Here is a 27,477-nt window from a genome sequence, read left to right on the forward strand (position 1 = left end):
ATATGCTCTTAGAACCTTCATAGCCATGTCAACAATCAATATTTTGAATGTTGCAGCACATAAGACATACAGACAAATTTACGTTTTCAAATATGTTTTATTTCCATTAAATAAATTAAAAGTACCAAAAATAAGGGAGAAATGAAAATGTGTGCAAGTTTTTGTTTGCATAAGTACCAAAATTATGAGAGGGACCGTTAGAAGAAGAAAAAAAAACACTCAGAACAAACAGTTGAAGACAACATTTAAGTCACAGGAGTAAACATTCAGTTCAAAAGTTTCAACCAGCCAAGGTTATGGGGATGGTGGCCTAGCTGTGCCAAAAAGCCTAAAAGCAGGGAAGTCATAGACCACCACACGGTTACTCTCTTCTGTCATACATGATGGATTCCTCTCCTTCCTAAGCATCGTTGGTTTGGCAATGCTGAGCAAGCGTTTAAGGCAGGGAGGGGTGGGCCAGGAGGTGTGAGTCTACTGAGCGGATTTAGTTTTCTGGGAAACAGAAGATTATGAAAGACATGATGATGGGGTGACCTACAATCTGCTGATGTGGTGCTACTGGGTCCAAAAGCTGCCGCTGGGGGTCGGGGGGGGGGGGGGGCAGCCACTCTGTGAGGGTCTGGTGTGAAAACCGGTGGCTTTGAGGTCATCATCCAAATATCCCTCCGGCTTAATGCCAGAGGGAATTCAAGGGAAATATTCAGTTATTCAATCATTCAAGTAAAATGCTGAAATGATGATTATGCTACCAGTTCTCCACCAGTCCCACCAGAAATGTAGCGGCACAGACATGAATTGTGTGAAAGGCAAGAAAATGCTGCAATGATTTTGAAAAGAAAGTGTTTACAAAGGAAAGGAAGAAGGCAAGAGTGTTCAGAAGGGCATCCAGAGAAGAAAAAAAGTGGCCCGCCTGACTACATTTCTAAGGAACAAGATCACTGGACAGTCTTTGAAATGGCACAGAGCGAGACTGCGGTCTTTTAAGGGATCAACTGCTGCAGCTAGCAACCAAATGTTATATAGGCTGCCCTTTCCATTCAAAATGAAAGGCAGTCGAAGTAACAGCTTGGAAAATTCTTGCCAACTGATCATCAGCAGTGACATTTCAAACATTCAGATGATAAAGATAGCTAACCATTGAACTTCTTTTTGTAGATTTCAAAATGGTCCTGTTCCATGATAAATACCAGTGCGCACTACTTCCGTGGAACAAACTTAGGCTACAGACAACCCTTTTTTCCACAGAGCTTACAAGAGGAAATGAACTTGCAAAAAAAAAAAAAGAAAAAAAAAATACACATCCTGCGGTTTCAGCCCCATGAAGTGTCAGCTCCATGAAGTTGCCAGATCGTAGCACGTCATACTAAGAGATATGCCGCACCCCCACATATGCACACACAGCCATACATAATGAGCATACACACTTAATACACACGTACACATTCACTCTCAAATACACTTAATAAGTAAAAGTCATGGTGGAAGGCTGTAAACACAGATTGGGATTTCTGGAGGTGTGAGTGTGTTCAACACTCAACATAAGCGATGATGACAACATCAACAGGAAAGAACAGAGAAAACGGTCACTCCACCATAGCAGTTAAGACACGACAGCACACTTAATAATCACCCACAAAGAGAGAGAGAGAGAGAGAGAGAGAGATATCAGACAGTTATGGTACACACATATAACAGTTAAGACATGGGATAAAAAGGTACAGTTTGAGATCTCTGAGCACAGGCTTGGGGTTTAAGAAGGCAGTCCGGGAGAGGAGAGGAGCTGTTGAGGGCTCATGGGACCATTGACCAAAGCTGCACAGCTCCAGAGTCCAAACCAGCCGGCCAGTGAGCTGGGCCAGTCAGCCCAGGTTCCGCTGACCTGCCCAGAAGCTTAGGAGCGGTGAAGGGTTTCTCAAACCATGAAAACAAAATTCGAACATGACATGATCGAGAAGTCAGATGAGAAGAGGAACATTGTGTGTATATATATATATATATGCATATAAATAACATTCGCTTACACTACACCATGTATCTACACCCTCCCATTAATGCTTCTAGGATAACTCCCACCTACTGTTAACTCCCAAATAACTGCTCTAGCAGTTTCATCTGTCTCCTCTGCCTCTAGAAAGGTAGTCGATTGTCATAGTCATCCCATGAGAAAACACTTCTTCTCCTCAAGTCTGCCTGGATGTCCATCCTCCTCTCTGTCCAGGACATGAACGGCATTGAGGGGATGGGTCGTCACAGTGGAGGTTCCCAACGACTACAGCTCAGGAACCGGGGGAACCTCGGGAACTAGAGGGCGCTGAACTCAACATAATAGTCAGCCTCCAGTCCACTGGTGAGTTCCTCTTCAGTAAAACCTGAATACCGTTCTCCTGCTCACCATCTGCTAGGGTGCCACACACCCACACAAGGTCCATTGAGCTTCATAAACAGGGAGAAGGCCAGACATGACAACAGTAATGCTCAGCTTGCAGACGGTGGCCCGGAATGGCCAAACTTAGTGTGTTGAAGAGTACTGTTCTGCTGAATGTTTTTGTTTGTTTTGTTTTGTTTGTTTGGTTTTTGGCATGGACTGCAGCGCTGTGCAGCATGTTTAAGGTACACGTGGGGGTAGTGGATTGGACACAGAGGAGGAGGGGCGGGGGGGAACTGAGGGCCAGGATGAGGGCCCGTGGGGGAGGCGTCGAGGAGGACCTTAGAGGCACGCGGCCCTCTCTCCCAGTCCTCTCCTCCAGAGCCACTGTGCAAAAAAAGGCAGTTGAGGGGAGGAACGTACACAATCACACACACACTGTGATGATGGGCTCAAGGAGATCTCTGTGTGCAAAAAAAGGAAAATCTCTCCTACAACTATAGCAGTGTCTTCTTGATGCATCCAGACATGGGGCTTACACACACACACACACACACACACACACACACACACACACACACACACACACACACACACACACACACACACACACACACACACACACACACACACACACACACACACACACACACCTCAACTATTTTGCTCCAGGTCTCAAGTCCACTTGAACTTGTACACCACACAGGGCAGAGCAAGAGTGGGGGGGGGTGACCCTTCACTGCTGACCCTTGACCCCTCACTCATCTTCACTTGACATGAGGAAGCCCAGGATGAAGTCGTTGGCCTTCTGCCGCTCCGCTGACGTCTGCCGGCTCACCAGGTTAGGAGGGGGCCGGATCAGAAGGCTGGCAAAGAGAGACGCTGGGAATGACAGAGGGAGGAAACAGAAAAAATAAACAAAACGTTTGGATTGGCCCATTCGGTGTCCTGTTTCTGAACATTAAATGCCCCTACTGGAAATGTTTTCTGAGAAGATTCGCTCTAATCCATCCTTATCTGAGGAGTGACTGTTAGAATGAGGCTAAACGCTAGGCTGGCAACTTCAAAGATCAGGCCTGAACTGTGAATAAGGCCTGTGTGTGTGTGTGTAGAAGCAACTGACCTAAGAGGTTGGCGGTGAGGTTATTGTCTATGGAGTGCTTCAGTAGTTCTCGGAGGAAGGCCATCAGGTAGCGGAACACATTGCGGTGAGCCCGGGGAAGCTGAGAGATCAGCTGTGAATCAGAGGACACTTACTCAGCACTCTCAGAAAGTCAGAGAGTCCTCTCCACTTGGGAACACGACAAAAACTGTCCCAAGTACATTAAATTCAACAAACAGTATGCTAATAGCAAACTGGGGGGAATTACTTAATTACCCAACAACAAATGACAACCAAACACATTCTTAATCAAATCATACTGATGAGGAATATCTCATTAACCTTCAAATGATAACCTTTAATAACTTTGTTGCTTTGATAAGACAGCTTATGTATATGAGTGTGCATGGTTTAGGAAGTGGAATGAGCGGAGTGGATACCTGTTTGCACAGGCGGCTGTCGTGCGTGCTGTCCAGGCACCGCTGGTACAGCTCATAACACACCACGGGCTCCGGCAGAGCTTCCAGAAAGATCAGCAGCGCCTCCGCCACCGAGTGATTACAACCAGCTAGTGCACACGCACACCGGTCAAGGAACCAACGCAGGACACAAAATGGACACACTCAAACATTCACACACTCGCAATAGGGCCCAACAGGCAACACATACAATACATTCACATTAATACACTGATACAATGCAAGCAACACAAGCAAACACACACACACACACACACACACCAGACAACACACAGTCCACATAGACAGGCACACCTACAACTGTGTGAGATCATGTGACTGAAACAAACACACACACACACACTGAGCCAGAACGTAACCAAGGGGACACTCAACAACCCATAAAGGCATGTGAGATAAAGACATGAAAGTGTGAAAGCAAGAGAGCAGCCAAGAGGAAGAGCACACATGGCAGCAGGCACAGGAACAATGGCAGGAGAAACTCACACAAGGGTTGCTTGAGCCTAATTAACGCTGAGCACCAGAACAGATACATCACACATACCTACACTGTTTCAAAAACTGTCACAAAAACTGGCACAACAAGGAGGGCCACGGGAAGAGCCAGGAGACACACACACACACACACACACACACACACACACACACACACACACACACACAGACACACACACACACCCTGACAGGCTGTCAAAACAAGGCCTCAAGTGTCACAACAGCAAACCGACACAACTGTGGCATAGTGTCAGTGAAGCCCTAGTTGACAGCTTTCAGTATGTACGAGCAAGAGGGTCACACATAGATAAATACTAAGGGTGTCACGATTTCGATTTTATTTCGAAATCGATCGAAATTACATCTCAATCTCGAACTTCGAACTTAAAAGTAGAATCGACGATGCAGCCACACCCCCAATGTCACGTCCAGCATGTATGACAAGACGCACAAACACACATGCACGTGCTGAATGCAGCGTCAACACTCCTCTAATTTTAGGCTGCAGCCAGTTAAAATATAGGCCTACACATCAACCTACCGAAATCAAAGCCCCTCTTGCTACTTTGAAATCACCGGTGTGGAAGTATTCGTTCATTCACGTCAATTAAAACTAACTTAGCCTACTCAACTTAGCAAGTGAAAAGATGGTCTAATTACAGTCCAAAGTTACTTTAAGGCTTAAAATGCAAATTTATAAGTACATATTCCATGAACACTAACCTTGGGTCCCTTCGGAGTGTGCTGAAACAATCAAATTAACATTCTGTGTTGTTTCATTTTACTATGTTCACGTCTCTGTTTTAGCCTAAAGTTCTGTTTACATTACAACCTCGCGGTTGGAACGGTTTCAAAGTGGTGTCAAAATAAAAGCCCCCCGAAAAAGAAAAGGCCAAAAAGAGTAAATAACATATAAGGAATGCATTAATAGTAATATTTAAAAAAAGATCGAAAATCGAATCGAATCGTGACTTTAAAATCGAAAATTACATCGAATCGAGGATTTGGAGAATCGTGACACCCCTAATAAATACACACACGCATGCACACACACACGGCTTCATACATAGGTAAATACACGCACACACACAGGCATGTAGGAGGTGTTAAAGAGAGGATACGGATGGTGTCTGGAATGCTGGTGTCCAAGCAGTCTATGATGCCCTGCAGCTCCTCCTGTAGGCCTGGAGTCTGGAACAGGTCCTCCTGATGGGGAGATGGATAGAGACAGACACAGTTAGAGAGACAGACAGAGATAGACAGACAGAACACAGACAACTAGGACAGACAGACAGACAGACAGACAGACGGAGCAGAGATCCTGACAGAGTTCCCACATGTTGTCACGTCACATTCCCTGAAGGTCACTGTCTAAGCAGACAACAACCAACCATGGTATCTTATACACATCCATTTGTGAGGTATATTCACTAGTTCAAACATTTTCTGTCTTTAACTTAAAGTTTACACCACTTATAATCATGATGGCATAGCTCTAGGCCTAACACACCCTTATATAACTATAAGTTGTTGATGAGCAAGAGGGGATAAATGAGTGCAAAAACATCAAGTAGGCTAATGAGAACTACCATGTGAATTATCCAATAAAGAACAATACTGCATGGAAAATATTGTGTTTGTTATATACCTTGACACATTTAAAAATGTTACACTTAAAATTCACTGATATGCGATGACTTGGCCTAAAAAAATAGGAATAGAATAGGAATAGACTTGTTAAAATTCCATTAAATTCCAAGACTCACTGGGACCCACTGGGTTCCTTAAATCACCTTGAGACAGTATCAGTGCTATCTATATAATATTGAACTGGACTGGATATGAGAGCAAAAAAACATGGCACTCAGCTGTGCTCCACTAACCCTCCTCTGGTATGCTGTGTGTGTGTATGTGTGTGTGCATGCGTGTGTGTGTGTGTGTGTGTGTGCGCGTGTGCGTGTGTGTGCTGACTGACCTGGTGGCAGGCCTTAGTGAAGAGGTGGTTGACCAGCAGCCACACCTCCTTGGGGATCTTCAGGGGCTTGTCCTCGGTCCCAGCACTGTCCACCAGCAGGAAGTTCATCCTGGACTTTTCCTGATACACAAACACCAACAAATGTGTGAATGAAAGAAAAAACACATTTCACCCCCACACATAAACATCCACCCTGTGGCCATCCTGGCTAAGCATTTACCGGTCAGGCCTCACCTGTTCTCTCCTATAAGCCTGTAATCTAACCTTTAGACTGTGCCTCCGCTTGGGATTTATGCTACACCATGGAATGGGGCAACAGATTTGGAAAATCACTGTGACAGACCAGCTGGTGATCCGAGAAAAATATTTTGATAGTCAAATCAACTCTCACACAAGGGACTACTGTATGTGACCTAAGTGCCGTTGGCATGGGTGGCTTGGTAGAGGGCCATTTTGTACTGAGAGCTTCGCATTCTTTTGGCCTCTGCAAATGGATGCCAGGGAATTCTGAAGCCGGGCCAAAAATAACCCGCCTGGCAGAGGGGTTACATCGGCACACTCACACTCACACTCACTAACCATAACCAAACACACTCACACTCATCAGAGCTAAACACACTCACACACACACTCACACTCATCAGAGCTAAACACACTCACACACACACTCACACTCACACTCACACACACTAACCATAACCAAACACACTCACACTCATCAGAGCTAAACACACTCACACACATATACACTATAACTAAACACACTCACACGGATATGGAGAGATCTCTCGAACACACACACTAACCATAACCAAACACACTCACACTCATCAGAGCTAAACATACTCACACACACACCATAACTTAACACACTCACACAAACATGAAGAGATCTTTTGCACAAGCGCAATCACACATGCCTGTACACGCACACCCACACTCACACACACATACACTATAACTAAACACACTCACACAGACATGGAGAGATCTCTCTACCACAAGCACACAGGTGCACAGACACACACACACACACAGAGCGAAATCTCTCTCACAAAAACACACACCGACAACACTCATGTAGACATGGAGTGATCACTCCCTCTCACACACACACACACACACACACAAAGCAGGGAAGTAAAGTGTGGAAACAGTGATAGCCTGCAGGTCCTGCTTCAGTGACAGGCCACTGATAATGAGAGGGGTGTGTGGGTGATGCTGTGGGCACAGTGTAAGCCTCAGGCTACCGGGGAAGAGTCCCAGAGAGGATAGAGGAGGAGAGGACACACAGTGACAACGCAGATGACTTCTCTGAACTGTTCCAAGAATTCAGCCAAGGGTGGTTCTCATTGTCTCTCACACACACACACACACACACTAAGAGAAAAAATGAGGGCGAGGTGGAAAAAAAAAGAGATAAAAAGAGAGAGAAGCAGATGGAAAGGGAGGGAGGGGGAGAGAGAGAGAGAGAGAAGAGAGATCTGAGCCCTCTTAGTGTAGGTCTCGTCTGAAACGTGATCTTAAAATCACTGCTGTTAAATGATTTATCGTGACGGCTTTAATCTGATTTATCCTTGCTCTGCTCTACAGAGCAAGTCACCTGCTCTGCCCAGCCAAGGAGACAGGATTACTCTGCAGCATAATGAGGGTGAAATCAGAGTCAACACACACACGCACACATCTGAGCAGGCCTCCTTGAAACTGTAATTAGCTGTGATTATGTGTGTGGGTGGGTTTGTGCAGCAGTGATGCAAAAAGGGAGTTAATATATCTGTAACATGCACAAGGAAAAAGAGAGAGAGAGAGAGAGAGAGAGAGAGAGAGAGAGAGAGAGAGAGAGATGGGGGGGTCAGCACAAGGGCATACAGTGTAAGGAAGGGAGAAAGGGTGGTAGAACAGACAAAAAAAGAAACACCAGACTCGCACACATGTCCCACACACACACGCACACGCACACACACACACACACGCACACGCACACGCACAGACACAGACACAGACACACACACACCTGATATATACTCCTCTCAGCTAACTTGCAGCGAACAACTTACTTGTTCATTGTTAACACAAAACCACAAATTATGGACAATCTTTCCACAAGCTATAAAACTGTAGGCCACTTCTTAGGCCCGTTCAATCCACAGAGCATTTGAGCAGCCATAAAACAGACACAGACAGGGACAGAGGGCGCCGTGATGTGGCCGTGAGAGTTGCTAGACGTTACCTTCTCCGTGAAGCTATCCTCTCCCTGTAGTAAGCAGCCCAGACAGTGATTGGATGGAAACGAGTGGTCAAGGCAAGGACGCAAGGTCAAGGAGGAAGAGAGAAACAAACAGGGTGAGAAAGAGAGAGAGAGAGAGAGAGAGAGAGAGAGAGAGAGAGAGAGAGGCAGACAGATGACAGAGTACCATTGCATCACCAGTGAAACAAATATATCAGACAGAATTTATAGGGGCCAAGGTAGGAGCATACAAAGAAGCAGGCATCACATAAAATCTCAGATTCTCACGATGGGAAGCCAAATGTCTCTGCTTTGTCAGTGAGGCCAAACCTGACACATTGAGAAAGAGGCCAAACCTGACACATTGAGAAAGAGCCTTTTGCATTCCATTTGGGTTGCTCTGGTTTTAATTTGTCCCCTTGTTCTGGGAGCTCCATTTATCCTTATAAACAGCAGACCATCTAAAAGCACTGAAACAAGTGTTTCTTCTTTGTATGTTCCTATGAGGCCCCTGTGAGTTGACATTCCTTAGCTAGGCCTCTAGGTGCAGATAAAAGCGTGAAAGAAGAACAGTGGCAGCAAAACCCCAACCCAGTGAAGCCCCAGTTCAACCCCAAGATGTTCACTCATGAGGTGAATGAGAATTAGAAATGTAAAAGAGAACCATCTCAGAGAGGGAAAAACCAAATGAAGTTTTTAGTGCAGGCTTAGGTGAAGACAGCTGATATAAAGCCATGCTGTTGATCCTGCCATCAAGGAAATCCCTTTGGGAGAGGCCAAGTTACTTCCTCATTCCTTTATTTGCTTGTGTTTTTTAAATACACGTAGGCAAACTGAGATGGATGCCCTGTCAAGGTATGGCCACACCATAAAGGCATAATGACACGGTGAAAGACAATACCGCACCTGTTTAAATTATTGTTGAGTGTAAACACCAAAAGGTGATTTGGGAGTGTTTGACAACAGTGTTTTACAACCTCTTACGGTTAGAGCAACAACATTGCCAAATGTCTACGCAGACACAAGGTCTACGCAAAGCTATGAGTTCACTTAATATCTTTTTCGAAAATATACATATATATTTATACACAAAGTTAGATTTTATTTCATTTTAAATGTGATATATTTAATAAATATTTTATTTCAAATAAATCTGTGTTGTATGTCAGGATGCTCATCTCTCCCCTATCCATCCTCCTGGCTCCTGGGTCAGGCCAGGGCTCCGGTCTCACCAGGTCGATGAGCTTGGTGACGGGGATCTCACGGATGGGCTTCTTCATGCGACACAGCGTCTCCAGGGAGGTGCCGAAGCAGCTGGGCTGGTAGCTGCCCGAGATGGTGATGAAGTAGTCCTTGCCGCGGTCCAGGTGCAGCACCAGGATGTCCTCGATCTGGTCCTCGCACGAGTTGAGCAGCGTCACCGAGTCCTTGCTCACGTACACCTCCAGGCGGATCTCCATCGACTCGTCTGGGCAGGCGGAAGGAAAATGACCAGATCAATATAATGTAGCTGATCATACCTGTAGATACAGTATACCTACACAAATCTATACCTATACAAACACAAGACACGATATTATATGGAGGAAAATGCCAAGACTCCCATTAGTGGGCGTAACATGCAGCCCAGTGCTTCATATACAGCATGTCCAATAGCCGGTCTTTATAGCAGGACAACATCTGATGGATGCAGAGACAGTGCAGTCCAACTGCACCCAAGTCTATAAGTCTTCTGAGCATTCCTCCACACAGCAACTTAATATCAGAGTCAATACACTTAATCTGCACTAATGACCCACGGAAACATGTTAACAGGGCAACTCCCAAATGAGACATTAGTATCTCCACTTAGAGCAACATCTCTAAATGTTACTGAATGCGAAAAGATTTTTGCTTCAATATTAGGCACTTGATTTCATTCATGGATTAGTACCTAGGTTCATCAATTACACTTATAATCTGAGGGAGATGGTTGAACCAAAACACAGTTGAAACTAATTCCTTCTACTCTCTGGGTGAACACCAACATCTCAACCCTTCTCGGTGGGCAGGAAGTGGACTGAGGACTCACTGGGTTCCAGGTAGCCATCGCAAGGCTCGGCCCTCAACCAGTTCTTGCAGTACTGCGTGTCGTTGAGTTTGGGGATGAAGGCGAAGTGGCACGGCACCTGGCCGTCGTTGGTGATCTGGAAACACTGGAGCTGGAGCTGCCGGAACTTCACATTCTCAAAGGTGAACTACAGCACACAGGGATGTCAAAGGGTCAAAGGTCAAGGTCAACATTCAGAACAGTCTCATTTCTCACTTTTACTGCTTATTATTAAAGACCCACTTAGGCAAAGTATTACACATATCATGAGCAAAAGTAAACATCATGGCTAGTATGTCTGGTTTAGATGGCCAGTGCAATACAGAACAGGCTGTTATTGTTGCGTGCCAACAGATGGAACCCCCTGATTTGCGGGGTTGAGTTTTCCAAATCTGGGAAAATAGTTTTCCTGAGGACTTATCCCAACATTTAGATTTAAAAGATAACCAAATCTGTCTGGAGTCAGGGGCAATCAGCTCCCCACATCAGAGAAGAGGCAGAGGGAGTAGAGATGCACACTAAGCCAAAAGAAACTTAGCTTAGTGTGAACTAAGAGAACTAAGATGGGTTTTATGGGTTAATCAATGGCTGGAGTGCATCTTTAAATGTTAAGGATAGGTATGTTGTCTTGCAGCACTTGAAAAAACATCTTCATTCTTTCTATGTACTAATAATGACCAATTTCTGAGGTGCGTTTCACAAACATAGGCGAACATTCATAAACGTTTGCAAACAGTTTTTTGTTTGCCTACAGTTTTCCGCAAACATTTGCAAACAGTCTGAGGAGGCAGTTCTCCACTAACATGCTGGGAGTTGGACTGAGAGTCACCGCTGAGATGAACTCTTTACACAAAACCATTCAAATTCATCTGTTCAGACGAACATGTTGCCTGTGAACGTATGCCTCTGTTCAAGGAATTGGAACGCACCTCTGCTATTCTGCAGCACTGATAACTATCCTCTGGCCTTAGAAAGAGCCTTTCACATGGAGTGAAATAGCACAGGAAGGCCACTCTGGGACTCTACTCACGATACAAATGGGGAAAAATGGAAACCTGACGCCTTATTGATCAAGCTCCACTATGATATCACAGGGGAGGAAAGTGTGGGGACAGAGAATCGATAAGGGTATTGAGCATTTTTCCCTCTCCACTCACGTCAGTGCGAGTCAGCACTAATGAAGGCAGGAAGTCGTTCTCCATGCGGTCCAGCTTGCGCACCGTGTCCTCGAAGACCTTCTTGTGGCGCTGCTCGTTCACAACCTTCACCTGCGACACAGAAACGGCAGCACACACACACAGGAAATGTTTACGCCCCGTGACGTACGTCCACAGCTTCAACATGAAACCTGCCAGTGCCACACTCCAGCTCGTGCCAGTAGCAACCCTTAAATGGTCCGCTTCCCAGCCCACAATGCAAAAGATCCAAAAACAACAAGCAGCCATTTCCTGACCAGTGGCAAAAGGTCAACGCTCCAAACGAAGCCGTGCGCGTCCTCTCCTTGGTCTCTTACCCCGATGCTGAAGAGTGCGCTGACCGGCTTGTGGTCGCTGGTCTTCAGCTCCATGTGGCTCCGGTAGTGCAGCTGCTTGACGTTGAGGCCACGCCACAGCACCCGGTCGCACCAGGCAGGGCAGCGGCACTTCCCACTGCAGAGCGGGAGGAGGGGACACAGGAGGAGGGGGGGGGGGGGGTTAGGGTCTCATAGTTCAGGGGTTCATAGCCAACAAGACTAGCTCCGACACATCACATACATCATCAGCAGCCCAGTTACTCAATGAGTTGATCAGGATCCTTACGGCCAGGGCACACTACCTCCGTTGCGTGTACAGAACGGCCACATTGTGTGCGTGTGTATGTTCACACTAGGAGCGGCTCCGATGCGGCTCTGATGCGGCTGTGCTTATTATCTTTGTACAGAGTTTGCCTTTGATAATGGCCATCACTACACAATGAGCAGCATTAACGAGCTGGAGTGAAGAGCAGAAAGTGGACCAGTTGTCATCAGAGAACAGTCATGTCATTTTGTTTAGAGAGAGAGAGAGAGAGAGAGCAGAAACCTGCAACCTACTGTTGTTCATCTAGCCATCTAATCATAGCCATACATTCAGTTTCTGCTACTGTACACATGTACATGTACAGTCTCCACTTTCCCCTTTTAGAACACCAGCGTGACTACATGTATCAATGCATGCATGTATTTTTGCACAGTGCCTCTTCGAACATGCTTGTCAAATGTGTAAAAAAGGTTCCCTCTCTGTTCTCTAAAATAAAGAACTCGCATTTGCAGATCCGAAATGAAAATCCACGTGCCAACAGAGCCAATCCGCACAGGCAACGCAGGCAGTGTGTTCCAGCACTTACGTTCTAATGCAATGAGATTTTATGAGAGGATACCACAGGGTAGAGCACTATTTTGGGTAATCTGAGTTCCAAAAGTCATATGGAGTTCCTACTTAAGCCAGTGGTCACTAACTAGCTGCCCATAGGTCAAGACTGCATACGCCAGCAGTCAGCGTCATCACCTGGAGTCCCAATGATCGGTCTTGGGATCATATTTGTATGTGGGGATGAAGTTGATCTCTCCCTCCATGAAGTCAGTGAACGCCTTCTTTGTCTGCCTCTGGATGTTAAGCTACAGGGAACAACAGCAAGAGGAAGAGGAAGCACAGAGTCACGGCAGGGGAACATCCAGTAGTCTAGAATAGCTGTTCTTGTCTAAACAGTGCAAAGGGGAAACTGTGAGGGATCCCTCTGACAGACAGACAAACAGAGGGTTAGGTTTACAAAACAGCCTGCACGAATTGAGGAAATGTCAACAATGCTACTATCACTATGAGTATTACACCACTGTACACGATAGACTCCCATGCAAATGACTTCCTTCCTCTGACAGCCAATTGCAGACTTTACAAAATGATTCAGTGATGTTGATACCAAGGTAGGAGTCTGAGTCATGTGTAGGAGTCTAGGGGTGGAACTAACTCGATGCTAAAACACATGCTGCTTTCTCTTTCACTATAATTGGCCTCTACAGCGTCCAGTGCCCTCCTCACCTGGTCATACTCCTGCAGTTTCCGCAGCTCGTTATTGGCGATGAACTTCTTCGCCTCGCTTGCGTCCAGTGAGAACAGACGATAGTTCAGATCCCCCAGCCAGATCACAACACTGCAGGCAGGGTGAAGGTAAAAAAAGTGAGGTCACTCACACAATAACTTCCACTGATAATGAGACAAAAGTTGCAAAGCTTATATCTGCAGATCTCAAAAAATTAGGGCTGTCAATCGATTAAAAAAAATAATCTAATTAATTACATACTCTGTGATTAATTAATCTAAATTAATCGCATATATGCTTTTTGCTGTGAAAGTATTTTAAATATTTAAATTCAAATGAATCATTGAATAATCAGCATTAGTGACATTAGCATAAGTTCAAAAACTCTTATTATTATTTTAGTAATGGGCATAATAATCTATGATATGACCTAATATGCTGAGGAAAAAAATTCAAAAGGGCTTCGGGAAGTTTTTTTTTATCACATACATTGCAGAGGACTTTATTTTAATCAACACTTTATTTTTATCAACACCATCAAGCCGTTTTTGAGAAGTAAATGTTCCAATCAATCAGCACATTTTCTTCTCCCTCCTTCATTTTACAGTAATGGTTACTGACTGCAATGGCTCGGGGTCAAAGGCCATACAGAAGCGATTAATCTGCGTTATTTTTTTTAATCAGTTATTTTTTCTCAAATTAATTAATCGAAATTAATCAGTTATTTTGACAGCCCTACAAAAAATAAAAAAAGCCTTTCTCCTCCCCATTCCCATACCTCTCTGCCCAGGTTTCAAAGCCAGTTAATATTTAAAGAAATATACACGTTTAAACCTTTTAACCTTGACCTCGACTTCTTATCGCCATCTTATTCTAGACACACGCAGTACACAAACCAAGTTGAAGTAGCTATAAAATTGGTTGAAGTCCTACTGTTAACAGTTAGATGATGTATGGTACAAGGTATAGACATACGTCTTTTTTCACCATCAATCCTGATCAGAGGTGAAAAATATGACCGATAATAGATAATAACCAGTGCTGCTGTGGCAGCTGAAGCAGCAAGAGACAGCAGGAAGAGAGAACTGTAGAGAGGAGTAGAGGAGGAGGAGGAGGAGGAGGTGGAGGAGGAGGAGGAGGTGGAGGAGTAGGAGTAGAGGAGGAGAGCAACTAGCATGGTGCTGTGGGAGAGCCAGCTTGTGACAGCAAGTGACAGCTGGGATGGGCAGCAAGCGCAGAGACATGTGGCCTCATTTCTGTCAGAGTATCAGCAAGCACTGGATTTAATCCAGAGTGGATGGATATACCACACGTAACAGTATCTTAACAACAGAGATGTCTGCCAAATCCTTTCTCTTTTTGTTTTTTCTTTCTTCTGACATTAGTAATGTCCTAGAGACACACCTGTCCCCTGACCTATCGTTGTGCTGCTGTGAAACAGTACGGGTGCACCTGAATGCGTGTGCCGGTGCACTTACATGAAAAAAGCATCAGTGCAACCAAAAAGTGTCAAAAGTAAGTCTGGAGCCCTACACTGTCTATGCTGTCATTAACACTGTGGTGTACAACTTGTCACACAGGAACAGGCACGCTCAACTCCAAAATTACATTTAAGACCTCTTAGGGTGCAAGTTTGAAAAAGACTGTGAAAACAAAGTTGAAAACAGCCCTCTCACACATCAGCTGTTGCAAAGATCGTTACTGGATCATGTCCTCAAGCGTACACGTTTTGGCCCTAAACCATCACCCGCTTGTTGTTGACACTCTGTACAGCACACTGATGCTGGCCCGGGGCGGAAACGTGTACGTTTGAGGACATGATCCAATAACGATCTTTCCAAGAGCTAATGCATGAGTTTTTCAACTTGTCACAGCAATTTCACTAACATTGTAGTTGATGACATTCCTTAATGACCAGTGCCTTAAAACCAACATCTTATGTGTGACGTTCTGTGTGGTTTGCGGAGTGGACGGTAGGCTGGGGGGGGGGGGGGGTTGTGTGCCGCTTACTCGTGCTTGACAATGCTGAGGGGAGGGTAGTCCAGCAGGTGGAAGCTCATGCGGGCGCAGATGTCCTTGTAGTCCTGGTTCCGTCGCTCAAAGTCGTCCACGTGGGCCGCCAGGTGGGAGTTGACGAAGCAGAAGCTGGTGTTGTGGAACACGAAGCGCACAGCCACGCCGCCCTTGTTACCCTGCGCCGAGAAGGGGGGGGGGGGGGGGGGGGAGTACACGGACACAGTGTTCACACACTTCCAACACAACAACACGGTCAAATCATTTTCCATCACAACACGGGGCCAAAAATATGCCACAGAATGAGCAGGCCCTCTTAGGAGGGTAGACCAAGTATATTTAGGAGCAAACAAAGGAGCAAAAATACACAGGGACAGAATTGCACTTCCTCTTTGGCCGACTCACGCATACCATTTTTCCCATGATGCCCGTGCCAACGGTCTCCGCCGCCACATCTCTGATGTGGTGCTTGTGTTCCTTGTTGACAAACACCACCAGCATCATGCCAACTAGACGAATCATGCGCACCTGAGGGAACACCGAGAACATTAGTGGAAGCTGAAGCATAGCTTGTGTGCCCTGGCACGCACTTTGCATGCTTAATGACTATATTAAAAAGCACAACTGAAACTGTTCCAAAGTCTAAGTGATTGTTTTTGATACAACTGTTATAAGATGTTAAGGCCAAACTACTCAGACAACCTCATTCTTGGAATACCCACACTGATGCACCATCCCTTAGGCCTTTTCAACCACGATCACCGGATTAATGTAACATCAACACAGGACAGAGACCACAACATTCCTCTCGTCTATGCAGCATGATTCAGTTCCAAGTTAACCTGTTAACTGAGGCACTGGGCATTTGGCCAAAACCTCATCAAAACAACACCAAAGGAGTGAAAATGCAACACAAAAAAAGCCAAGTCATCTGCTATAACTTTTGGAAACACATGTTGGACTCTTTTGTAAACCAGATGCTATTTTGGGTATGTACTTTGGGTAATACTTTGGGATACTCAGTAGCGGTTCTGCTGATTCAGAGGGAGTGGCTTACCCGTTTGTACTTGGCCTTGGGGTGCAGGCTCCTCTCCACCACGTCCACCCACTGCTGCTCCTTAGAGGACTCCAGGTAGAAGAAGGCCTCCGTGCTCAGGTCAAGCTCCTGGAATCTGCCGGGTCCATCACACAACCATTATTACGCTTCTGATTCACATCAACATTGGCTTTAACTTGCACGATTCCCCGCCTACATTAGCTTCTCTGGTCTTTCGGAAACCATTAACTCATGTACTGGCAATGTGAACTCAGCTTAAGTGCACAGTCATTACTGCCGTTTTTATAAAATTGTCAGTTGCCATTCAGGGATTAAAGACATGCCTTAATTACAAACAGCTTCAGGAAATTAAGCTGGATTTTAATGTCACATTCATATGAAAGGTTTAAATATGGATCTTTTTTTTATTATTATTATCCCATTTTGTTTCAAAACCATTATTACGGCTTGTTCTGGCCTGGTCCCTGGCCATCACCCAGAGGTTAATGACATCATTAAAAAGCTCCCCGGGAGATAGAGCGGATGTTTTAATCCCTCATTACTGCGTGCCGGGTTTACGTACCCCAGGGCGTAGACGTCAGGTGGGTCGGGGTCACAGCACAGCCAGGCCTCCAGGCTGCTGTCTGGAGACTGGCCGTTCACATTCCACGTCCCCGTGAAGAACCTGGGGGCAGGAGGACCAGCACAACACAAAACATAGTGGCATGACGTTGGAAGTGACCGCGGCGGTGATCATGCAAAAGCAGATCCCACTTATCTAACGGAATCAGTTTCTAACAGTATTGCAAAACATTGAATAGTCATGATGACACATACTACATCACCAGATTCTTGCCAATACACATCCCTAAGTCATAATAACATCACTTAGTGTTTAAGGGTCATTTAGTGAGTAAAAGTAGTGCAGCACCAAGTGCTAACGACATCGCTAATGCATCTCAGATCAATAATAATGAGACCATCAGTAAGGTCAGTGCTGAGGGTACCGACATAGCGAGCTTGGCCCATATAGCTATCGCTATATGCTATTTCGTAAATGCATATTCCATTATCATCCAAAAATAGACCCTAGGATGTTCTTTAATATTTATATAACCAACAGATCATTCTGAGATGTTACCATGAAACTAATGGCTTACAGATATTACAGATATATATATATATATATATATATATATATATATATATATATATATATAGAGAGAGAGAGAGATGGCTCAACTGAAAGAGGAACTGGTAGAGTATTGAACTAACCATACTGAAGTCATGGTTTTAATGCCACACTGAGAACACATTCTGATGTATCTGACTGTAAAGTCCTGGGTTGTAATGCCACACACTGAGAACACATACTGATGTATCTGACTGTATCTGTACCAATGATTACTGTAACTCAATGATTATGGATTTAATGGATAAAAATCTGGCAAATGTAAATGTGTGGTGGTGTGGTGTGGTGTGCATGCCTTCCTCACCTGAAGTTCTTGAGGTCCACGTACTCCTTCTCCTTCTTGGCCATGCGGTGGCGGATGATGCCCTCCCTCTGGCCCTGGCTCAGCAGGGCCTGCCGCATGGTGTTGCTGGACGGGCTGTCCGTCCACGTGGAGTTCTTGTCCACCACCGTTCGGAATCTGCCACCATACAACAAAGCGCTTTAAAACGCTTAAAAGCGCTTTTAACAGAGAATTTTGATCTTACTACACTGTGGTTTCAGTTGCATCTGGGGGACAATAATATGCTGACGCATCTGACAGCAGAAGTACAAGACGCAGCCACAAGTACAAGACGCAGCCACATCCTCCAGCGGTGAGGTTTCACTCACTCGGTTCTCACAGGCGTCATGTTCTGCACGGCGGGGCCTCTGTCTCGGGGCGGAGGAGTGGCGGGCAGCGGCGCCGAGGGGGTGTAGGAGCCCTTACGGGGCGGCAGCGGCGGGGCCGGGAGCCGTTCCCTGGGTGGGGGTGGGGCGACGGCAACGGCGTTGGTGGTGGTGCTGGTGGTGCTGGTGCTGCTACGGTTCTGCTGGTTCTTCTTCTCTTCCACCTTCAGCGCGTGGTTGAAATTGTCCTCGAAGCCAAAGTCGTTGGCCAGCGAGAGAGCTGGGTCTGCATGGGGAGCCAAACGGAGAGAGAGGGAGGAAGAGATGGAGATCATAAATCACACAGGCACACACTGCACCACGCATACATTAGCATAGCATAGCACAGCATAGCACAGCACGTCTGGCTTCACTGCTGCATTTGGTCCAATTTAAGCTCCTCTGCAGAACTCCAATGTCGAAAGGTTACAAATGGGCACCAGACTGTTCTACATGCAAAAGCAATTAAGGAGAAACAGCTCTGATAGGAGGGCGATTGCAGCACATTCATCAGTGAACCAGCGGTGCCGTGACGTGCGAGAAAAAGAAGCAGTCAGGTACAAACGGTCTCCACCACACCTGAGTTGGTCTGCTTCCCTAACGAGTTGCTCTTGGGGTTGGGAGGCACGGAGTTCCGGGCGAGGTTGGCGACAGGGGGGGCAGCGCTGACCGATCTGGAGACGCCTCTCTGCGGGGCGACGGGGACAGACGCCTTGCGAGGGGGAGGGACAACAGCTTCCTGGGCTTTGGGAACATCGGTTTTGGACTCCGCTGTAGAACAATAAAGTCGGTAATAAATCAATGAAGTACTTTTTTTTATTCCACAGGTTAACTGCCATTTGGAGGGCATGATGCTAATAAAAGCTGAAGACAAACAAAATGGATGCCAAGTATGGAGCCAAGTAAACAGACAGTGGGGGAGGACAGGCTCTGCATCCAAAGTAATATCTCAACTACATCCCATGTCTAGCCAAGACTCCCAATTGAAAAGTACTAGCCTACAACATTAGCATTCAGGTAGCAGAACAGGGCAAATCTGTCTATGGAATAGTGGAAGCACTCAAAAGCAATTTTCATTATAACCTAGACTGCATGTAGGCAATGTGTCTGTGCTCGCCTGCCTGCTGAGTACCTATTAATCTGTCCTCTATTCACCAGGCTGACTCATGAATACAGCACACAGAGACAAATGCAGTCTAATATGCACACCAGGTCCTTCATTGAGTCAGATGAGACACACACACACACACACACACACACACACACACACACACACACACACACACAATGAGATAAGCAACAAGCACATCCCCTATATCTGATGCTGATGATAAAAAGCAGTCACCATCTTTGCCTTACACCATGCGTGGTTACATAAGCAAATAAGCCCTGTTCCCCACCCTGTCCCTGCTCCACTGCTTAACAACTGCCAGGCCCCTTCCACACAGCAGGCAGCCCGCCTTAGGGAGGAAATGCTTGGGAAGCCGGCCACAATGACTGGGCAGGGAGCGGGCGGCGTGGGCGGGCCAGTGGAGGACAGAGTCTGCTGCGTCTGAGTGACCTCATTCCCACTGGCCTGCCCATTCACTAGTCAACTATTAAAAGCAGCCCGTGAGTACGGTGAACAAGCAGGAACCACAGGACAGGTTTGTGATGAGGGCCCATCAGCAAATTTTGAGTCCTCAGGACAAGCAAGAGTGTTATGACTCCCGCTGTCATTAGTAAGACACAGGGTTTGTCACATGGCGTGTGTGACCTAAAACTGGACTTGCGTTTTTGACAAGTGTTCCGTGCCCTCTCACAAACCACTAAAAGAATGAGCTGGGAAAAAGCTATGCTCTGCTACAAACTTGCTGTCAAATCCATGCGTCCCTGACCTCTAGAGAGGCGTCGCAGACAAATTTCTTAAGTGGGCACAGGAAATCTGCTGGCAATGACCAACTCTCTGGGTAAATAAGTAATGAAAGATGTAAATAAATAATGGATGAAATGGGCAACTGAGAGAGTGAGAGAGAGACACAGAGACAGAGAGAGAGAGAGAGAGAGAGACAGAGACAGAGACAGAGAGAGAGAGAGAGAGAGAGAGAGACAGAGAGAGAGAGAGAGAGAGAGACAGAGACAGAGAGAGAGAGAGACAGAGAGAGAGAGAGAGAGAGAGAGAGAGAGAGAGAGAGGTGGACATTCGTACAGACACAAAGGAGAGATGATGTTGTGCTGGCACTCACCGTGCTGTTTGGCCCTCTTCACCTGCGAGATGAAGCTCTGACTGCGCTCGTCATCCTGTAGCTCCAGCAGCAGCTCAGGGATCCGCTCACCCCTCAGACGCACACGAAACGAGGCTACAGGGGTTAACACACACGTACGCATACACGCACACACACACGCACACACACACACACAGAATAATTAACATACAAACAAAAGCATATTGTGCCTTAGGAGGCATATGAACAATCACTTCTGCAACCTCTCAAAGCCCAAAGCATATGAGTATTGCCTGCAGACTACCTGCCATAGAGATCATCTGAAATTTAGAAACCATCTCATATCAATAATAGCTATCTTTTTCTGAGGTAATCTCAAACTTGGAAGAGCCTCGTTATCAGTGTATAACAGTGACACTGATGACATTGTCCAATCTGGTGGGGAAAGCATGCTTTTCATCACAGCACCGCCACTGAGTGGTTTCAGCTTATAGCCTTGCAACAGTCCTCAGTCTACCGCTTAGTCTTACAACAAACAACATCCAAAAAGCTTTGGACCCAATGTCGGAGAGGGTTTAAAAACACAAACACAATGTTGGAGAGGGTTTTAAAAATAAAACAGCAAAAAGCTATTTGTTTGAATAATTTTGGAGGTGTAATCCTTACCGTTTAGCGGGATATCTATTAGAAGAGCCTCCTCAGCCTCTGAAAGGAGAGAATGAAAGAGAAGGTTAGAAAAAAAGGCACAAAGGTCATGTTTGAAGAGCGGCAAAAACCAGGAAGCCTTTACTATAGGCTTTGTTTATTTTTAAATACAGCACAGCGGAAGGACAGAGAGGGAAGAACAAATGCTAGACAGTAGACTCCTTGTGTACAAAGTACACAAAACAATGTTAATTAATTTGAAAACAACAATAATAACAACAACAAACTTACCTCGTACTATGTTAAAATGACTATTGATGGGTATATACAGGTCAGGCTGAGGACTTGTCACAACTGAATCAGGATTTGCCAAAACTCCCAACCTGTTAAAATAATACAGCCATCACTCTCAATTCAGTTATCAGTCCTGAGGGGTACTTCACAAAACCTAGATAAGGGATTCAAAAAAGGAAAACTTTACTTGAAGTTCATTGTTAATCTATATCAAAAGTGGTTGTTTACTTTGTGTCAATGACGCTATTTTCTGCCTCTTTTTAATTCCAACCATGGGTTCTTTGGAGGAGAAACGAGAACGCGTAAGTATCCTGAATTACTTACACCTGGCTTGACATAGTCGCTCGCTTTATCACTTATCTCGAATTTCTTAAAGGTATACTATGCAGGTTTAGGTATTTTTGGCAAGTGTAGAGCTCCCTCTAGAGTCGCGATGTATTTATATGTTACTCTGCTATTGTAAATAGCAAACTTCTCGCGACTTATCCCCCCTGTACACAATGCATACACTTTTGTTGTGGTGGAGGATTAACAACAGGCACAGTAATGTTTCATGATTCTCACGAGATTTGGCGGGGCACAGTCTTTGAAGTTGCATGGTTGGTTTTCTCGGTAGGGACTCGCTACATCTACTGTATGCTGTATAGCTATGCTAGGTGAACGGTTCGTAGTGCTGGGCGGTATGACCAAAAATGTATATCACGGTATTTTTCAAAATTCTTACGGTTTCACGGTATGACGGTATTTTTCTTCCATGCATAATAAGATGTGAACAGGATTTTCTACAGGTTGAGAGAGGAATTGCTGCAGTACATTGACTAAGGATGGTCTATTTTACTGTCATGATGTAGAATAACTCTACACTGGTGGTAATGCAGTTTTGCATGGCTCCAGAAAATTATGCTGTTTACAAAGAGCCACTCATGATTCTGCATCAGAATGCAAAGACAATTGCAGTCAAAATACAGAACTTTTACTGTGCAAATTTCACAAACATCTTGTATAAAACCAATACAAAAAGTAGTGCAACTTGCAATAATACTTTTTTGAACATTATACAATTTAAAATAAAACCTCTGCTTACTCTGTCAAATAGGCCTATCAGAAACATGCCTTATTGTTATTGTGTGGTTTGCATGACGTTAGTGGTAGGCTAACGTTAACTTCATGTGGATGTGGATGTCTTGTTAGCCTGCCATGAGCTTCGGTTCGGTTCGCTAGGCAAAACATTAACAAAAAAGTTTGTTTTGGTGCACTGATGACAGTCAGGATCATTTCTAACTAGCCAGCTAGTATTGCTCAGTTCATGTCTATAACATGCTTTACTTGCTACCTGGATAATTTCAGCGAATATTCTTAAGGTGAGATGAATGATAAGATCATTAAACTTCACTCTGTTCGGTGGGTTGCTAACTAACGACATCACCTACTAGCCAGCTAGTTACAGATGTTAAACAATCTCAATAGAATTTTTGTGACGGTAAATCCCTTTCAATGCAGTATCCCTTAACGTTTGTCCTTAACTAAAGAAACAATTTAAGGTATTCTGTGCAACACCCTTAAATAAACCCCTTACCTAAGGAGAAATTAAGCCTTAAGGGTCATACTTTAGGGGAAAAACTTAAGGTGTTTTGTGTTTACCCTCACTATGCCTCGCAGTGGCACCATGCGTGCGTGTGAAAAAAGTCCCGTCTGAAACACTGTCGCGTGGCGCAGCGTTCCAAACGTTGTGTAATCAAATACACCGGTATGGCGGTATATTAAAAATTCATATCATAACGAAAATATACACCGGTATACGGTGTGAACCGGTATACCGCCCAGCACTAACGGTTCGCCTATTACAAGTTTGTTTTTATTCTGATGTGAATGACTGGTTATGGTATTGTAAAGGTGAAAATCTTGCATAGTGTGCCTTTAATTCTGCCTTTGTGAAATACCCCTCTGGGCGTACACCTCCTTTGCAACAACAACATAAATAAAGTTTTGCATCACAGGAATGATTTCAAACAAACTAGGCTATCTACAAGACTAGTCCTCCTGTCTCCTTAAGTTTTTGCATGCACAGCATTTTGATAACCCAGAACTTTTCCAAGTTTTCAAACGCAAGGTGAGGCATCCAGAAAACGCCCCACTATGTTAACCATCAGAAGATGTTCCTTGTCAAGATCAAACCTCCATTTCCAGTCATAGCTGGTTTGACACCTGCTCTTAACTACTAATGAGAAAGACCAGGAGCTCTACAGATAAGACAAAAGTATTTGGTTTACTACTTGAGTGGATAAAGCTGATAGTGGGTCCTCCCTCTTTACTTTCATTTTTCTTAATGTACACTTAGTTTAGTCCCTAGAGCTTATGCGGAAGAAAATATTACCAATTCAGATAATCATTTTAAACTGGGACTTAAACTTTGATTTAGCCCTAATCCTCAGAAAAATAACTATAACCTGCCTAAGTGTTTGTACTGATTAGCCATGTGCTAAAAAAACCTGCCAATATCTCAAATGGTCCGTTTGGACAGCAGGGACCCTGTGATCTATAGATACAGCAATTTCTCAGAATTCACACCCGACACTTCTCAAAAAGTGTGAGCTGTTGCTTTTCTCATGTGTGGTCAAATGAAATGTCATCACATCAGCAAAACTGCGACACAGTACTATGGGGAAGACACGCTATTGAAACAGTATGACAAGGTCAGAGCTGGAAATGGAGTCACGGATGAAGTGTGCAGTCAGTGTAGCGTAAAACTATGGGATTAACAGAGTTACATTTCACCCTCAAGCAGTGAGAGCACAGCGGGAGCCTGGCATCAGATTTAGCACAGCATGTCTATACTTCAAACTCTGACTGGAGAAGAAGTGATTAGGCACATGTTGCAGCAGATTTTGAATCTTGTAAACCTGCTTGTTTCTCTCAAGGCCACAGAAGCCCAGGAGCAAAGCTGCCCGTCTGGCCCTCGGCTTGTGTTTGATCCTGGGTCAAGCGGCAGTGCTTCAGGTCAGCCTTCACCCTCATATGCTAACTGGAGTCATGCTCTTCTGCCGTAGTTACGCAATACTCGGGACAAGTGTGTTGTCCTTTATATTCCTCTTTTTTTATTTTCCCTCACACTATTCCATCCTATCAGGGCGTTCATGCAAAGCAGCATAAATAGCAGCAAGAGGTTTGAGTTGGCTTGAAAGTAATTGAGCTCGATCAAGTGCATTATACAATTTCTCTGGAGCTGATGATTCAGAGGACAGAAAAGTGAAAGTTGCAACCCTTGCACTTGTCTTCCCTATACCTATTCCTTCCCTATACCTTCCCTATGCTATATAAATGTAACGTGTTGTTATTGTTGTGTGTGTGTGTGTGTGGGGGGGGGGGGGGTACTCTTCCAGCTGACAGCATAGCGTAGTTTGTACATTGTTAACACAGTTAAATGACTGCTGCTCTCATGTGAGTCCTGTTAGCCGTCAGCACAAGAAGGCGGTATGCAAGACCTAATGGGCGGCATGCTGGCTGGCCTGACACACACTCACACACTCAAATAGCATAAACACACACTATGAGTAACGGTGAAAACATCACAGCAGCAGGGTCTAGGAATGCTATGGCTTGACAATCATTGTCAAACACAATGCCAAAAAGTTGCACCACTATGTCTGCAGTCCATGTTATGCAACAACCAGACAGATATAATCCATGCAGTAGTGACCGTTTGTTGACACATCACATAATCGTCATCATACAGTTATCATGACTGTGAAAAGTACTTATATTTAATAATGACATTTAATTTACTATATGCCACCTTATTTACAGATTTTCAAAAAGACCAATATAGCATGTATGTCATGCTGAAAAACAGTTGATTTCTATTAACAACGCATATCTTTATCAATCAAAATACAAAATACAAATAAATTCACTTACTCAAACTCCCCAGAGCGCTCGATGAGAGAGAGAAGTCTTGGTTCCTTCTGTCCAGCCCGGTGTTCCACACCTTTTACCGTCTGGACATCACAGTCAAGAAATTAACTGCGCTCACAATGAGGTTATACAGATGTACCCACAAATACAAAAAATCGCTAAGTCGGGGCTTCTCATCAAAGTATAGAAAGAAAGAAAACCGTCATCTGAACACTAATTGACCTGGAATGATAACAGGGGCTAAATGTACGTCGGTGTGACGATCACTAGGATACAGAAATGATTGGTTAGTATCAACTGTAAGCAAATTGCTTAGATGATCTTCCCGAAAACCCAACCTAGCAGGCAACGAAGTTACAGAACTATCAGCTGGATGTCGTTGATGGTGTACTTTGCACGCTAACGTTAAGTTACCAAATTACTTCACTGTACAGATGTCTTTCTCATCACAACACTGCAGTCAAATAACGTCAGTATGGTTACATTTGGAGAAATTCCTTGAGGACCATAACCAGTCATTCACATCAGAATAAAAATGAAGTTGCTTTAATTGGGTAAAAGCTGCTAGTTAGCTATTTAAACATCCTAGCACCTCAAATCATGTAACGTTAACGTTAGCCTACGAACCACCGCACACACAGATATGGCTGGGTGGTGTTAGCAAGATAGCTATCTGGTGATAACTACCTATGATGATAAAACTTTCAAAAGGATACTGCCACACATGTATCCTGACTTAGTCCCAAAGACGACTCCATCATTAAATTGTAATGTCCTTTCCTCCGGTCAGTGTTTCTCCAGATGTTTTTTCCGTGTAAACCCCTTGAAGTCCCCACCCCTACACCGGCGGCCTTCCGGAGAGATTTCTTCACATCCAAGTTAGGTTAGCCAACGTTAGCGTTGTGAATTGAAATCGGTTTGGCCCAAACGATGCGGTGAAATATTGTGCTTTTCAGAGAAAAACGTTAATCTGTTGTCAGATACGTAGCCAGTTGCGAGGTAGCATCTAACGTTAACTTTGCTGGCTAGCTAAATGTAGCTTGCCGAGATGTCTTGCCAGCCAGCTATCGATAGTTGGCTAGCTAGCTAGATAACCGACCAGCTAGCTAACGTTGCCATAAGTGATTCAGCCCTGTGGGACCAGGACGACAGCTAACGTTACGTTAGCTAAATTGGTGGACAACTGCCATTAATGACTGGCTATATTTTCTGACCATCTGGACATTCTTCCCACTATATTTAGCACCGTTTCTTCAATGTCAAGATATCCACGTCGCTAGTTGGGTAGCTAGCTGCAGCCAACTAAGTTAGCCTGGCTAGTGGCTACGGAACACGGATCATTCCACCGGGTCTCAACTTGCATTCGCGCATGTTTAATCGAAATGTTGCTTCTCAAGTCTGCGCACGCATTGCGCATGTGCCCCATATCGATAGATAACTCACTGATTCTTGAGATAAGGGACAAAAGTACTTTTGGAAAATGACAAACAAAAAATCGATACTACATTAATTTGAATTGGATATCATCGTAAACATAGATCTCATCTATCATGCCTGAAAAGGAACAGGTTTTTATTAACCACTTTTTATAAAAATTGACATTTACTGAGTAACTTGTCATTTGTCAACTCCGTCTGACACATGAAAATATGTTTTTTTTGTGTGTTTGATCAATTCAACAACACTGTAAAGTCTTTAAGTGTAG

At 44.8% G+C, this 27,477-nt stretch overlaps 1 protein-coding gene across 2 annotated transcripts; it reads right to left on the reverse strand.

Annotated features, from left to right (window-relative positions):
• Positions 1-77: 77 nt before the first annotated feature.
• ocrl (OCRL inositol polyphosphate-5-phosphatase) lies at positions 78-27,082 on the reverse strand. 2 transcript variants are annotated; one of them, XM_076292237.1, is made up of 24 exons: positions 26,489-27,082; positions 25,776-25,855; positions 21,858-21,949; positions 21,588-21,626; positions 20,943-21,056; positions 19,297-19,488; positions 18,682-18,964; positions 18,335-18,490; positions 17,422-17,523; positions 16,860-16,974; positions 16,214-16,330; positions 15,800-15,981; positions 13,789-13,900; positions 13,258-13,367; positions 12,246-12,381; positions 11,890-12,000; positions 10,715-10,880; positions 9,876-10,111; positions 8,647-8,670; positions 6,417-6,536; positions 5,563-5,647; positions 3,908-4,035; positions 3,489-3,600; positions 78-3,247 (listed from the first exon to the last, which is right to left on the reverse strand). In XM_076292237.1, the coding sequence occupies exons 1-24, from the start codon at positions 26,531-26,533 to the stop codon at positions 3,123-3,125; spliced, it is 2,982 nt and encodes a 993-aa protein (XP_076148352.1). In that variant the 5' UTR covers positions 26,534-27,082; the 3' UTR covers positions 78-3,122. The 2 variants fall into 2 exon arrangements, with proteins under 2 accessions (XP_076148352.1, XP_076148353.1); XM_076292238.1 differs by lacking the exon at positions 8,647-8,670.
• Positions 27,083-27,477: the final 395 nt, after the last annotated feature.

The sequence above is a fragment of the Alosa pseudoharengus genome, unplaced genomic scaffold (genome assembly GCF_046254945.1).
Source record: "Alosa pseudoharengus isolate Yale_2024_CS ecotype anadromous, Long Island Sound unplaced genomic scaffold, YU_APseudo_1.1 YU_APseudo_1.1_scf_19, whole genome shotgun sequence".
NCBI lineage: Eukaryota > Metazoa > Chordata > Actinopteri > Clupeiformes > Clupeidae > Alosa > Alosa pseudoharengus.

Excerpts from the sequence above, each read along its gene's own strand:
- ocrl (XM_076292237.1), bottom strand. The coding sequence starts at position 26,533 with ATGATGGAGTCGTCTTTGGGACTAAGTCAGGATACATGTGTGGCA. Across the intron at positions 21,057-21,587 it reads AATAGATATCCCGCTAAACG|CCTCGTTTCGTGTGCGTCTG; the intron begins GTAAGGATTACA and ends TAACCCCTGTAG. Across the intron at positions 16,331-16,859 it reads CCAAGGCCAAGTACAAACGG|GTGCGCATGATTCGTCTAGT; the intron begins GTAAGCCACTCC and ends GTGTTCCCTCAG.